This window comes from Mesoplodon bidens, assembly GCF_964165515.1.
Source record: "Mesoplodon bidens genome assembly, chromosome: 10".
Taxonomy (NCBI): Eukaryota; Metazoa; Chordata; class Mammalia; order Artiodactyla; family Ziphiidae; genus Mesoplodon; species Mesoplodon bidens.
In genome coordinates, this window is record NC_138172.1 from 11,788,380 (window position 1) to 11,802,346 (window position 13,967).

The 13,967-nt window shown below is 49.0% G+C and overlaps 1 protein-coding gene across 3 annotated transcripts in view; it reads right to left on the reverse strand.

Moving 5' to 3' along the window:
* Nucleotides 1-13,967, reverse strand: part of ITPR1 (inositol 1,4,5-trisphosphate receptor type 1) — a 327,139-nt gene that overhangs the window by 18,847 nt on the left and 294,325 nt on the right. For all 3 annotated transcript variants that reach the window (XM_081245778.1, XM_081245777.1, XM_081245776.1), the window contains 5 exons: nucleotides 13,713-13,908; nucleotides 12,311-12,403; nucleotides 10,973-11,112; nucleotides 10,228-10,393; nucleotides 7,029-7,189 (listed from right to left, as the gene is read on the reverse strand). In XM_081245778.1, the coding sequence (XP_081101904.1) occupies nucleotides 7,029-7,189; nucleotides 10,228-10,393; nucleotides 10,973-11,112; nucleotides 12,311-12,403; nucleotides 13,713-13,908 (756 nt within the window). The remainder of the gene's footprint in view (nucleotides 1-7,028; nucleotides 7,190-10,227; nucleotides 10,394-10,972; nucleotides 11,113-12,310; nucleotides 12,404-13,712; nucleotides 13,909-13,967) is intronic.

Below are 13,967 nucleotides of genomic sequence, written 5' to 3' on the forward strand. Positions count from 1 at the left end.
GAAGCTCAAAGGAGAGGGCCGGGGGGGCCCTGCGGACCCGGCTCCCGATGCCCAGCGCTTCCGGACAGGAGGAAGCCGCCCACGAAGCGCGGCCGGGCAGGGGCGGCTTCGTACCTCCAGACTGGAGGGCGGGACGTGGTGTGAGCCTGGGTGGGGAAACCGAAGCTCTGCAGCTGCCATGGACACGAACCCCGGCTCAAGTGCAGAGGGTGGGGCGAGCGCGCGCCTGGCCGGCCGGGTGGCACGTCCAGTGATGCTGACACGCTGTTTCCAGCCGCCGAGAGGCGAGTGCCAAATCCCTCTCCACTTCTCCCTCACTCCGACGTGCCTGAACTCTGCCGTGGTGTCAGCGAACTTCAGAAAGCTTTCTGGGCCGGAGGAGAGGGCAGCACAGCCTGTATCCCTACCCACCCACTGCTGAGGGCTGGCGGAGCCCCGCGGGCATCTTAAGCAACTCCGTGGCCTCCCGGCTTAGGCAGGAAAGCAGAAGACACATCTCGGGATCTTATCAACATCCCCCGCCCCACGCCCCAGCATATCCTCACTGGAATTCCAGCATAAAAGCCCAAACCCATTCCTGTACATCTGTGCAGAAGCAGAGGGCTTCCGTGTCACAGTATCAGCAGCCAGGGCCCGCCTGCCAGGCACACAGTGAAGCACAGGTGAGGCGAAAACTCGGGAAAGGGGAGGTCGGGGAGCGTTAGGTGCACGCCCCTCCCTCCTACACCCGAAGTCCGAGGAGGTCAAGTGAACTGATACAAGATGGAACAAACTGGAAATCTCCAGTGGATCAGTGTCTGGCGGGGGGGGTGGGAGTGGGGGGATGGGCAGGCAGGGGGAGAGAGCGGTCTGTTCTACCTGTGAGAAAAAGTCAGCGCCAGGCCTAAGGGAAGATGGATCAGAAGCTCTGATGTTGAATTTTCAGGGAGTTCTGTGCATTCACATGAGTCCCCTGGGTGTGGGAGCCCAAGTCTGGCTGTGGCTCCGGTGAACCGTCCTTCCCCTTTAACTAACCCCCCTCTCCCCAAATGTGGTCACCAAAGGAAATATCATCCCCTGTTCCAAGCTTAGGTAAGGGCCACGAAGTTTATCAGATTGTAGCAAGTCCAAATGAACACCTATTGCACGTACTCCCTTTATCAGAGCTGTTCTCTGCCATTCCTGAACTCCAGTCTTTTAAACAACCCCTGTAGCACAGGACTCAGGTGGCTGCCTGACTAGTGGTGCTGGCGGCAGCTCAGAGACTTAACCCCATCGTGTTATTTGTGCACATTCCCTAGGGGATCCTCTCTCCTGCTCTTCTCCCTACCCCCCTTTTTCCGGCCCTCGCCTGTTCTGAAGGCAGCTAATTCAGCACCGCTGCGGAGAGGAGGGGCCCGGGAGATGAGCCAGTCCTAGTCAGGAAAACCCACTGCATCCAGAGCCCAACGGCTGCGGGTTCTCAACACTGAGGCATGTGTGCGAGCACAGATGGAGCCACACTGAACCTGCACATGTCAGGACACCTCCAGGGTGGGCTAATCAGCAGACCTGGGTGTGAACCTCAGCCCGAGCACTTCTCAGCCGTGTGACCCTGGAGAAGCGGTTCAACTTTCCTGGGCTTTAGGTTCCCGTCTGGGAGATGGTGATACCGCCACCTGCAATGCTGTTACGGGGACCAAACAAGATCATGCACGCAAAGCATTTATTTCAGTACATACTGATTAAACGAGATCTATTACCACGGTATGATCCAGTCTGCTTGGGTCAGGGCAAAGCACGGCACAGCCTATAGTTCACAGGAGCACCCTCTGTGCCCCAGGATCAGGCTGGCATGGAAGAAGGTTCTCCCCAGCTAGGTCACCGTTCAGTTCACTCGTCAATTCACACGCTATCCTGGCAAAGAGGAGGGGCCAGAGCGGCCCCTGTCAACTATGGATGAGCAGTATCCCATCTGATCACCCTGTCTTTAAATGCAATTAACTCAAAAACACACCTCTGAAAATACACCTTATGTTGACAAGGTAGAATTCCAAGCTTCAGAAGGGAAATCTCTATTTTATTAGCAAAATAGATGCCTTAATATTTAAGTTATTGTTTGGTGTTCTTTATCAACCTTCCCTCTTAATGCTTGAGTTTCTAACTTTCAAGAATAACTTAAGTCTGCTTTTCAAGGACTGACTTTTCTCCCGAGCTTGACTGTCATAGAAAATTGGGCTGCTGGGTCTTTGCTTGGAATCATATATTTGATCTTTTACCTACAACACTCCCACTGTGCAGTATTTAAATTCCTTCAGGCAAAGATACCCACAACTGATTTACCACTTATTCTGGTTAAATACATAAGCCTGCATTGCCTATCAAATCATCACGTACAGACTAACACAAATTCTCATTTCAGTTGGCAATGAAGAAAAGCGCTAAACATCATTCAAGCAAGGTTGTGTGGTACATAAATTATAGTCCAGGGTTAAAAAAAACAGTCCACTTATTACAAAGGCTATCGCCAAAACTCTATGTGGTAGCACCAGACTTCAAGTTCATATGGGGAGAAGGGAACTCAGGGTTTTTTCCTCCTCCTTTGAACTGCCAGGGCTAAGTGAGGTCACTCTGTAGTCACATTTCTCTGAAAGTTCAGCCCTGTCTGGGGCCTGAGTCAACGAATCTGAGACCGGCTCTGCACTACTGGGTGGCGCTGGGAGTCCTGTAACTTAGAGAGTCACAGAAGAGGCTGAGCGTCCCGAAGTCACCTCCACACAGTGCCACCTCCCATCGTGTGCGCAAAGCCAAGAGACGAACCCACCAGCTAACCCAGTATAATCGGGATAGAATCTAACACACAGCACTCCGGGGGCACTCCCCACGTCGCTGGAGCCCCTGGTCCTGGGCGGTGAACCCGAGCGGAGGTCAGCCCTAAACGCACAGAGAGACGTCACAAGTATCCGTGACCGACTCAACGGAGAGACAGTGATAACGTCAGCATTTAAGGACACTTAACAGTTTTAAATTTAAGAGAGAGGAAGACACAGGAATTTTCCACTGGAGGATGCCCATTCTGACTTTTCTCAGTAATAGCACGTCAACAGCCGAGACGCCTTATGCAGTCCTAGCACCTAGGAGTCAGTGTTCGCACCAGCTGTCCACGCTGCAGTCCTTTGCTTCCCGGCTGAGACGGCTCTGTGCCTGAGTGCTTACCACCTCTGCCCCCGGGCCCACACGTTCCTCTCCTTTCCGCCACCCCATGGACACGTGAGGGGACACTGACCCCGATTCACACATGGGTCAGGGAAGTCCCATGACTTGCCCGGGGTTACCTGGCTCGTAAGAGCCAGAGCCCAAACTCACACCTTCAATGTTCTGCTCCCAGATCCCATTCTCAGGTGGTGATGACTGCATGGGAGGCATCAGCCTGGGCCTGGCTTTGCCAGGAAAGGTCCCATCTCCAGTGAAAGGAAAGGGGATGATCGGGAGAGGGAAACCATTTTCTATTATGTTTAGAAGAAAACTAATTTGTGGGTGAACATCCGGTTGCTAAGTTCTTGGCTGTGAGGCACAGCATCAGATGCTCCTTCTTTCCAGATGTTTCCGTCTCCAGAGAGAGGTCCTGGCCCCTGACCATCGGCCAGTTCTCGAGGGAACTGCAGCGTCAGGAGTTGGCCTCTCAAAGTCAGCTTGGGCTTCTAAGAAGCCTTCTCCCATCAGAGCCCCTGGCAGAGTCTACTAAGCAGTTGTTGGTTTTTGAGATGAAAACCTAGTTGCCATCCCTGACACCCCATCTGCAAGCAGTTGTTTTTGGGGCATCTGCAAAGTTCCCCCACCCTCCGAGCGGCCACCCGGGGCCTTTTCCATCTGGTTCTGTAGAGTCGTCTTTTGGCAACTGTGACATCCCAGTTCTTTAGGAGTCCCTGGGATCTGAATGAACGGGCTAAAGGAGAGTTGAAGAAGAACTCAACACCCACCGCCTCGTGCCACGAAGCAAGAGGCGGTTTTCCCGAGGAACCCAAAGAGCCCGTCTCAGTCATTTCTTCTGGGACATGATAAGCCAAAGGGCCTCACGAGCTCCTGACACTGCTCGTCAGCTGCCTTTCTCCCTCCTGACGCTGGAGTATTTGCAGCCTCCCAGAGTTGGCTTCTTCGAGACATCTCCTGGCTTCTCCTCCCAGAGGCCAACCTCCCGAGAAGGGATGCTGAGGACCGCCCCACCGGCTGGGGCTGCCTCTGGGGCTGCCTCTGGGGCTGCCTCTGGGGCATCTGACTAAGTGAGCCCATGACCGGGGCAGGCCGGCGGGGGGAAGGAGCCTGCTCCACCGTGGCGGCTGAGTGCCCTCGGGCTGCCAGCCCCCACTGAGTGACTCAGCTGGGCACCCCCAGTTCCTAGCCCACTGTGGCTCTCCAGGGAGCCTGCCCGGCAGGGATTCATGTGGCTTCAGGGCGAGACAGCGCCAGGAACGGTGTTGGCAAAATGGCATCGCCTTTTGGCTGGTGGATCGAACGCTTCCTGGGCCCTCGCCCAGCACACGAGACATCTGGTTCCTCAGCAACTTGGACATTCAGAGTTAAGAATTCTTTGATGCTACAGATTTTTAGGCTGTTTGACAAGAAGTTCTCATACAAAGGAAGATGCGGATGGGAAAGTGCCGTGAATGCAGGGGGCCCCAAGCATGCTGGGTGGCCGGATGGGGGCGACTTCTGGCTCTTAATCCTCATCAGGTGAGTGCTCACAAGGCTCCTGTTAAGTCTTCATGACTGAGACAGAAACCCAAACGTGCACCAGAGTTTTCTGTGACCGTAAAGCAAGGTGATTAACAGAAAACTTCAAAACTAGCCCCCGAAAGACTTAAAGATAGGGCACATTCAGAGAGAGGCAAACAAAGTAAGGGGAGAAAAGGAACGTGTAATGAGGGTGAAAACTACAGGCTATCGCTTCTAAACATTAAAGGATTTAATGCAAATGCAGGTTGGTTTACACAATGCAGACAGGTTTGTGTCTGCATGAATGCCGATCCAACATGGTTTAATTTGGCACTGTCGACACCAGGAGGAAAAGAAAGGACCCGAAGACATTTCAGTTAATGTGTCCTGACCCCGGAAACCTACCCTGTGAACATCAGCACCCGACAACCACCAGAATTCCCAGTCTCGCTCCCTAAGAACAGACCCTGCTCCCACCTGGCCCAGAGCCTCCAGCACCCTCCCCGTGTCCTCCCAATGCTGGGGTTATGGAGTGCAGTTCCGGGTCATTAAACCCAGGCTTGCATCCCAGCTTCTGAGCTCTTCCTGGGCAGCTTGCTTAACCTTAAGCCTCCCTTTCATCTGGAAAAGAGGACATCCATCACCCTCATTCTGGGACTCGTGTCTTTTTCTCCCCCTTCTTTGTGTTATTTTTTCCTCCTTGTCTTCTCCTACTCTAATCACTCTGGTCTTTCTACCCTTCTTTCCTTTTTTTTTTTTTTTTTTAATTTGGTTGCACCACGTGGCTTGTAGGATCTTAGTTCCCCGACCAGGGATCGAACCCGGGCCCCCTGCAGTGGAAGCGCGGAGTCCTAACCACTGGAACGCCAGGGAAGTACTGTACCTTCTCTCTTTTAAAACCTTTTCAAAAGTCATCTCTGTGGTGAAACCCCATCTATTTCTCCTCACCCCCAAAGTTCTCTCTTCCTGGCTCCCCACTTTGGGTAGTTTTCTTCATTCAACACAATAAGAGACGTGGAAGAGCTTCACAGACCACAGACAGCTAAGTCCATACAGAAGAAGGACTACTTCTCCTCGGCAGTCACATAACCAGTTTGGATGATAATTTCTTAAAACAGTATCTGTTTTGTCTCTTCTGTTAGACTCGTACTATTCGGCGTATGATTCACGAACCAGCAGCCTTGGCATCCCTGGGAAGCTTGTTGGAAATGCAGAATCTCAAGTTCCGCCAGTGCCTGCTGAATCAGAATCTGAATTCCAACCAGCTCTCGAGATGACTCAGATGTACATTAAATTATGAGAAGCACAGAATTAGACCTAAGGGCCTCCATGGTACAGAAAGTACAGCATCCCCAGAAAGCCCTCAGAACTAGGGCCCCGTGAGTACTGGCCTGCCTGCGTCCACCGCCAGTGATCAGCCCTCACCTGGGGTTTCTTTGCATAAAAAGCTTTAAAATCACATCTGCATAAAAAAACACGGAAGGGCTCATTTAGGATAACTTATACCTGGGCAGAGTGCTCAAGTCCTTGGCAACAGGAAGGAGACCAGGGAATCGTGTAGTCTTTCTTCCCAGCTCATGGTCCCCTCTCCTCAGTGAGCTGGTGTAAATCACAGACTCCCTGAACTTCACAATCCATGCCTCGTTGCTTTACCACACGCCCCTGAACGTTTCCATGAAGCTCAGAACCCCAGGGATGAAAGGACAGCTGGCCCGGGACCCCCAGAGCACACGCCTGGTGCCTCTACAAAGCCCTGCCTGAGAAGAGCGCTCTGCAAACCTGCGGCACCTTCCCCCTTCCCGGGCCACGGCGGTCACGCTCCCCATCAGCAAGAAGATTAAATTGGGACTCAGATTCCTCCATCATGTGATCCCTTCCTGATGATGAGCAAACTGTCTCCCAGAAAGGCTAGGCTGAGGCCAAACAGACCAACCAGGCTGAACTACACCGAGTGATCCTTTAAAAAATATACCGCTTAGAGACCAGGTCAGATATAAGGAGAAAAAACAGAAGAGGATCCATCATCAAGAACAGAGGCCAAATACATAGAGATGGGAAGGCGGGCTACAGAGCGAGATCTAGGTTAGAAGCCCAGCCCCGGTTAGGGCGGCCGTGCACTAATCTCTCTGAGCTGCAGGGCTTCCTCCTTTAACCTGGAGGTGACACCCCCTATCTGGGGCTTCTGAAGATCACCTGCAAAGACTCACGAAGTTCCAGAGACCAGCGCCCGGTCCGTGATAAGGGATCAGGAGACGCTGCATGTTAGCTTCCCCACTGGCTCCCAGTACCATGCTCCGAGCTGAAGCCAGGCTGGCAGGCTGGAGGGTGACCTGCCTCCAGGAGCTCTTTCCGCTCACCTTGATCATTTCCGCCACGTAACTCTCAGGCCCCGTGTACTCTGTGGAGTCCTTTACTTTCACCAGGACGATGAAGCACAGGTAGTGCCACATGTTGTGCTCCTCCTTGATGTGCTCTTCGAAGGTGACAGTCTTGTTGTCAAACTTGTCTCTTTCCAAGCCTAAAAAGAGACAGAAAGCCCCGGGTAAGCAGCCGTGGTGCAGAAAAACCCACGAGACAACTGCCCATACAGAGGAGGCTGTTGTTTCACTCCTGCCTTTATAAGGAGTTGGGTTCTGTTGGCATAATAAATGCATTCACTTTTGCATCATAGCAGGAAAACCCAGGCTGTGGGTCAGATGGACTTGGGCTTGAGTTCCACCTCTGCCACTGACCAGTCACTGTTTGGTGTCTCCATGTGCCTTAGCTGCCTTCTCAGGGGATGGGAAGACAACCATCTAGGTTCCAGGAGTGTGTGTGGGTTAAATGAGCATGGGTGTGACAGGCCCGTGCACACAGGCAACCAGTGAATGTGAAGTCCCTTCTCCCAGGTAAATGCCAAAAGGGAGACACGTTAAAAGGTTTGTGAGGAGACAGTGTAAGGACCAAAAGAACTAGACATACAGTTTAAATGCCAGCTGGTAAGTTTATATTTTGCAGAGGTATAGGTGAGCAATTCTGAAAATAGCTTCTGTGTATTCTTAGATTGAGCAAATAAATAAATATATGGTGATACTGGGAGTCAGATATCTAACTGTCAAAGAAGGGAGCACAAAGATGGAAAGAGAGAGAGACAGAATAAACTCTGATTGTTGAATTGGAATTAGAGGTATGGGTGTGAACTCATCCTTTCTCATGTGTTTATAAAATAGACAGAGAACTGTGTGGATACATGTGTCCTCTAGATCTGTGCCCTAATTAGCCCTGGGAGCGGTGACACACCAAGAGGAATGAGCACACCCAGTCACCAGATCTTGGCTTCTAAATACCAGCCTCCGCTAAACAGAACCAGAGCTCTTTGGAGAAATGGCTGATACCAGGGCTGGGTCAGGGAAGATACAAGTTGAGCTTGCATCCAGAATATCTCATGGTGCTAAAAAAGTAAGAAAGTCCATAATAGATGGTGACACGGCAAAAACACAGAAGCCCACTTTGAAGGGGCTCTCAAAATCTGGGGCAATCTGAGCATCAGAATAAATTATGACAGTAAAGGATTATATAACCCATTGAATTAACTAAAAATACACAAATCCATTGTGTTACAAATACAAAAGTACAAATATACACAGGGAAAAGAGAAAGTTATTTCTTAAAGTAAAAAGCCAATTAACAAATGTAGAAAGAATAAAGTAAGAAAATCATCATTTGGCAAACATCACAATCACAGACTCAGGAAAAAACTAGATGCAAAAACTGGTGAGTTAACATTTAATTTGAGAAATAATGGGATATTTACGTTGCCTCAAAGTATCTCCTCATAAAACGGTTCTCAATTACAAAGAGCAGAAAAGTAACTTCAGTGGAGAAACAGGGCAACTACCAGCTTAACCAAAGGATCAGAGTTAATACAACCAGTTATAAGATGAACTGGCATCAGGTACCTCCTGATATGATGCACTGAGGAGAACACAGCATTCCTTTGATGTTCCTATAAAAATATGCATAATCTCAATCTTACTATTAGGAAACATCGGAAAATCCCAAACCAAGGGACATTCTGCAAGATAACTAACTTTTATATGCTTCAAAAATGTCAGTGGGGCTTCCCTGGTGGCACAGTGGTTGAGAGTCCGCCTGCCGATGCAGGGGACACAGGTTCGTGCCCCGGTCCGGGAAGATCCCACATGCCGCAGAGCGGCTGGGCCCGTGAGCCATGGCCGCTGACCTGCGCATCCAGAGCCTGTGCTCCGCAACGGGAGAGGCCATAACAGTGAGAGGCCCGCGTACCACAAAACAAACAAACAAACAAAAATGTCAATGGACTGAATTCAACACATGACCTGGGACTATCATTTGCTCTAAAGGACATTATTGGGATAAAGTGTGAACTCTGACTAGGATCTGTAGATTAAGTAAGAGCATTACATCCTTGTTAACTTCCCAATTTTGATAATTATATTGCATATATATAAGAGAAGGGTCCTATCTTTAGGAAATATATAGCACTGAAATAGGGATAAAGGGGCATTGTGCCAGCCACTCTCAAACTGTTCAGAAAAATAGTGTGTGTGTGAATAAAGAAAATGAAGGAAAAGTTGAACATGTGAGGAACTGGGGGAAAGAGTATTAGAAATTCTCTGTACTATTCTTATGACTTCTGAACTGGAATTCTGTCAAAACGGAAAGTTTTAAATGGTTTTAAGGGGGCAAAAAGCTAAGATCTTAAGCTTTTAAATGGAAAAATGATCATTCTTTGAGTAGACACACCAGTAGGAAATTTATGTATTTAGTAACTACATTATGAACAATCCTGAAATGACTACTCAGCTCCCAGATTCCTACATGATAAATCTGCATTTACATGTATTTCCTTGTAGTTGTATAGAAAATGATATCTCTGGCACCCCATGCACCTCCCTTATGTAGCAGTTTACTACTTATCATTAAGTGCCTACACAGTGCACGCGCTATGCTAGGCATCTTTCATAAACTAGCTCTCCTAAGTCCCAAGATAAGGCAGAGAAGTACATATTATTGTACCCATTTTACAGATGAGCAATAAAGGTTCAGAGATGTGAAGTGACTATACCATGGTTACACAGCTAAGTGGCAGAGGTTTAATCAGAAACCAGGTCTGACTCCCAAGCCCAAGCTCTGAACATTTTCACTAGATGCTCTTAGAGGACTCTATTTCCACTTAAAACCTGTTACCATCTGCAGTAAAGACATCCACAGGCTGGAGGTGGAGGAAAGATCTCCACTCTGGTTACTTAGAATGGGAACAAGAGATGCTCTGGCAGCCCAACAACCATGAGACCCTGAGACACACAGATTTCAAATGATGTACGATGATGTTTCTGCTAGCCCAAACTTCCATTTCTTAAAACCAACCGGCAAGTGCTGCACTGAGTCCACGGGCACTCCAGATACTCCCCAGCAGAACAGATCAGAGGCCTGCTCAGTGCCAAGGGCAGGGACACTGGAGAACAGCAGCGGCCCTTCCCACGGGGAGTCTGGGCACCCCCAGCCACTCGGCAAAAGCCAGGCTGCACCACTCACCGCAGATAAAGCACGTGGTCTTTAAGATCTCTTCCTTTTTCTGCTTTTCACTCCTCAGATCGGCAAAGGTGTCAATGATGACCCCGAAAATCAGATTAAGGACAATGATGATGACCATGAAGAAGAACAAGAGGTCATAGATCACTCGAGCAGCAAAGAGGGGCTCCTGGAAAAGAGGCGCCTCTGTCAGCGGATTATCCCCTGTCCCCAGCGCTTGGGTCTGCAGAGCTCAGGGCAGAAGGAGGGGACTTGATGCATCCAAGTCCGAGGTCCCAGCCCTCCTGGCCCACCCCAACCCCCAGCAGCGCCGTGTGCTTCGTTCGGCACGTTACATTGGGCGTCAAAGTGTAAAAGCCACAAATGCGGCTCTTTTCACACCCGCTGTGTATATTGTGAGTTCTCCAAGTGGCACGTGGCACGTGCCCGAGAGCGGCTTCCTGGGATCTAAGGGGTTTACAGATGTGTTCATGCAGGCCAGACCTGGCCGCCGAAGGAAGGAATCGCTTCAATACACGGAGAGGAGAGCAGAAGCTGCCCACTTCCACGCCGGGGCTTCCTCCCAGGGCTGCAACTCGACGGTGACCGGAGAGGAAAGCAGCCCTGAGCAGCTGGCTCCGCACGCACGTCTCCTCCTCACCGCTCCCAGCTCTGCCTCTGTGTCTCCGGTTTACACTGGAGCCCACTGCGTGGTGCTCTCACCACCCACCCCGCCCCCCTGCTCTTCCTTCCCCTGGGGCGCAGCTACCTCTTTGGATGGCTTCCTGAGCACATCGCCCACTCCGCCCCCGCTCCGCAGCCCATGACTCAGCACTGTGACGATGCACATCAGTAGCGTCTCACACGTGTGCTCTTTATCTTGCTCCGTCTCTTCTGCAGGGACCCGCTCTGCGAACACGGCAGGTCGTGAGAGATTTGAAACGTGAGTGAAAAGAGATACCGGGATTTGGAGATCATGCTTCCTGAATGCCACCTCACCAGCTGACAGACAGGAGCCAGAAAGAATAAAAGAAAGGAGTCGGGCATCCAAAGCTTTCTTTTTCACCAGTTTTCATCACTAAAACTTGCTAATTTCTCAAGCCCAGAATTGCCCTTCCCTCTAGGAAATCTAAAATATTCCCTATCGTTTTCAGATTTTAAACTACAGTGTCAGCTCTGAACAGGCGCTTGACCTTAGGTAAGTCGCTCAGTACTCCGGGTGATAAGCATCTCCCCTCTCAGCTCAGGGCCCAGGTTCCTCAGCGGGGATAGTGTAGGGCTAAATCCAGCAACATGTTTACAGTTGGTCCGCTGAATAAATCGCTTTAAACTGGAAACTGTCCATTCTTACTGGTTTTTGGAGGAAGAACTTGCTGACCGCCCTGTTCTTTTCTCCAGCTGCAGTGAGAATGGTCTTGCTAAAACACCAATCTCATCGTATCACTACCCTCTCAACAAGCTGGATCATCCTTTAGGTAAGCTTTGACCCCCTTAGCCTGACATGTAAGACCCTTCATGATCTGGCCCTTTGTCGACCTCTCTGGCTTCACTTCTTCCAGCGGCTCTCCTTCTTCAGGATCGGTATCTCCCTAAACACGCTGTATCTACATCCAAGCCTTTAGGCATGCTTGTTCCCTCCAACAGGAATATCGACCCCTCCTCCTTCGCCCAAGATTCTACTGTTTTCGTTCGGCTGTCACCTCCTGGGTGATACTCTTACTCCAGTATTAGGCTGGGTGCCTATCTTCTATATTCCATCCTTATTCTCAGCACTTAGCATCCTATCTAGTAACTACCTCTTTGCCCACCTCCCTCTCCCCCCGCCCCGACCCTGCCACTGTAGTATTATATCTTAGAGTACAACACAGTCCCTGGCAAATAGTGGGCACTCAGTAAATACTGGCTGAGTCAATGAAGCAGCTATTTTTCTTCCCACATAGCCTTCTTTCCCCCGCTTCATCCCCCTCCTCTCTCCCAGCCCTTCCTCTTTGCTACTGGCCTTACTTCTGAGCAGTGAGTCTGCTTTCATCTGCTTCCAATGTCATGTGCACCATCTAAGCCTCTGGGGGGAGCCTGGCACTAACGTGGTAACGCTGCGAGGTCCTACCTTCTTTGGGTGCCGGAGAGGAGCAGTTCTCCCCAGTCTCCACCCTACACACGTCAGAGTACAGGAACTCGCTTGCCAAACTCTCACTGGCTTCTGGAGAGAGAAGGAAATTTTATGATGAACAATCTGGCAACATATGGTTAAAATGTTTGAAGTCCCCAATTCACGGCTGATTAAACAATTCTTTACATAAATAACACCCGACAAGCCTGCATATAAATTCAAAGCAGAGATGCAATTTACACTTTCATTTGGTGATCTGTATGGGAAAAAAGCCAGAAATGTCAATTCCTGTAAGCTTACTAGAAATATCACACTTAAATAGCACCTCTCCAACTTTAAAGACAAACAGCTGAAACTCTTCGACAAATACTACTGAACATACAGACTCCAGCAAGATTTATACCAAGTCTGCATGAGAAGCAGGAGTGGAAATCTGAGGTCCAGATCAGTTTAGTTCAGAACCCTAAGATGGTTGGCAGTGAATGCCATTTTGAGTGTCAACTTGGAGGCTGGAGTTATATGCCAAGAATGCAGCATTTGGGAGGGAGAAAAAGGCTGCCTGGCTTAGTTACAATTCTAGTTTGTTCCTTGGACTCAGGGCGCCTGGCTACCAGATGAAAAACCAGTAATATTTCACTTACTAGTGTCAAGTATTTTAATTGAGGAAAAAGGCACTTGGGTATCACTCAAGAATATGTATCTCTCTCTCAAAAGAGGAAATCTCTTCTGTTTCTTCTATAAATTAAAATCATATAAGCTCACTGTAAAACTTGCACATTGTTAAAAAAGAAAAAAAAAAGCCCCAGAGACAGCCAGTGATTGCAGTTTGGGGGTCTATTCTTCTATATTTTATAAGACATATATGAGCTTTTTAATTAAAAATAAAAATCTACAGATCCTATTGTAGTTATTCTTCTGCAATTTCCTACCATATCTTGGGTACTTTTCCATGAAGGTTTATAAGGACGTACCATATCTGCAGGGTTCACCACACCATGGATGAACCACACTCTAATGAAACACTCCCTTACGTTGAGATTGCTTCCAATGTCACACTGCAATGAACATACTTCTGTACACATCTGTTTCCACATTTTTTTTTAAAGGATAAATTCCTAGAGGTAGATTTACCAAGCCAGAGGGATGCATACTCCTGTGCTTTCAATATACATGGTCAAACTGTTTTATGAAAATGTTGTACTAGTTTAAAATAGGACTTTAGTAAATAAATTCAACGTAGCATCTGGACACTCACACTTAGCACTGACACGTCATACTGCCCTTTGAATGAAGTGAGCGTTAGGGAGATACCTACATTGCCAAAGTCATCATCTTTAGTTCAGTTGTAATCAGGAAATACTCCTTTAATATTAAAAAACTCAGAAGATCCCAAACCCACCTGGAAGAGCGGTTTCATTGGGCAGCCTATCTACTTCCAAGATGAAGTCATCCTTGAAGAAAAGGTAGCCCACTATTGAGAACAAGTAAACCAGGATCAAAGCCAGGACCGCCGTCAGGATGATGGACCGTCCGTTGCGAGTGACGCTTTTAATGACATTAAGCAGAGTCTCTTCTCTGTACACTAAGTCAAAAAGCTTTAAAAACAAACGAAAGGACAACAATGGGACAATTTTAAGAAGCCTCTATATTAGAT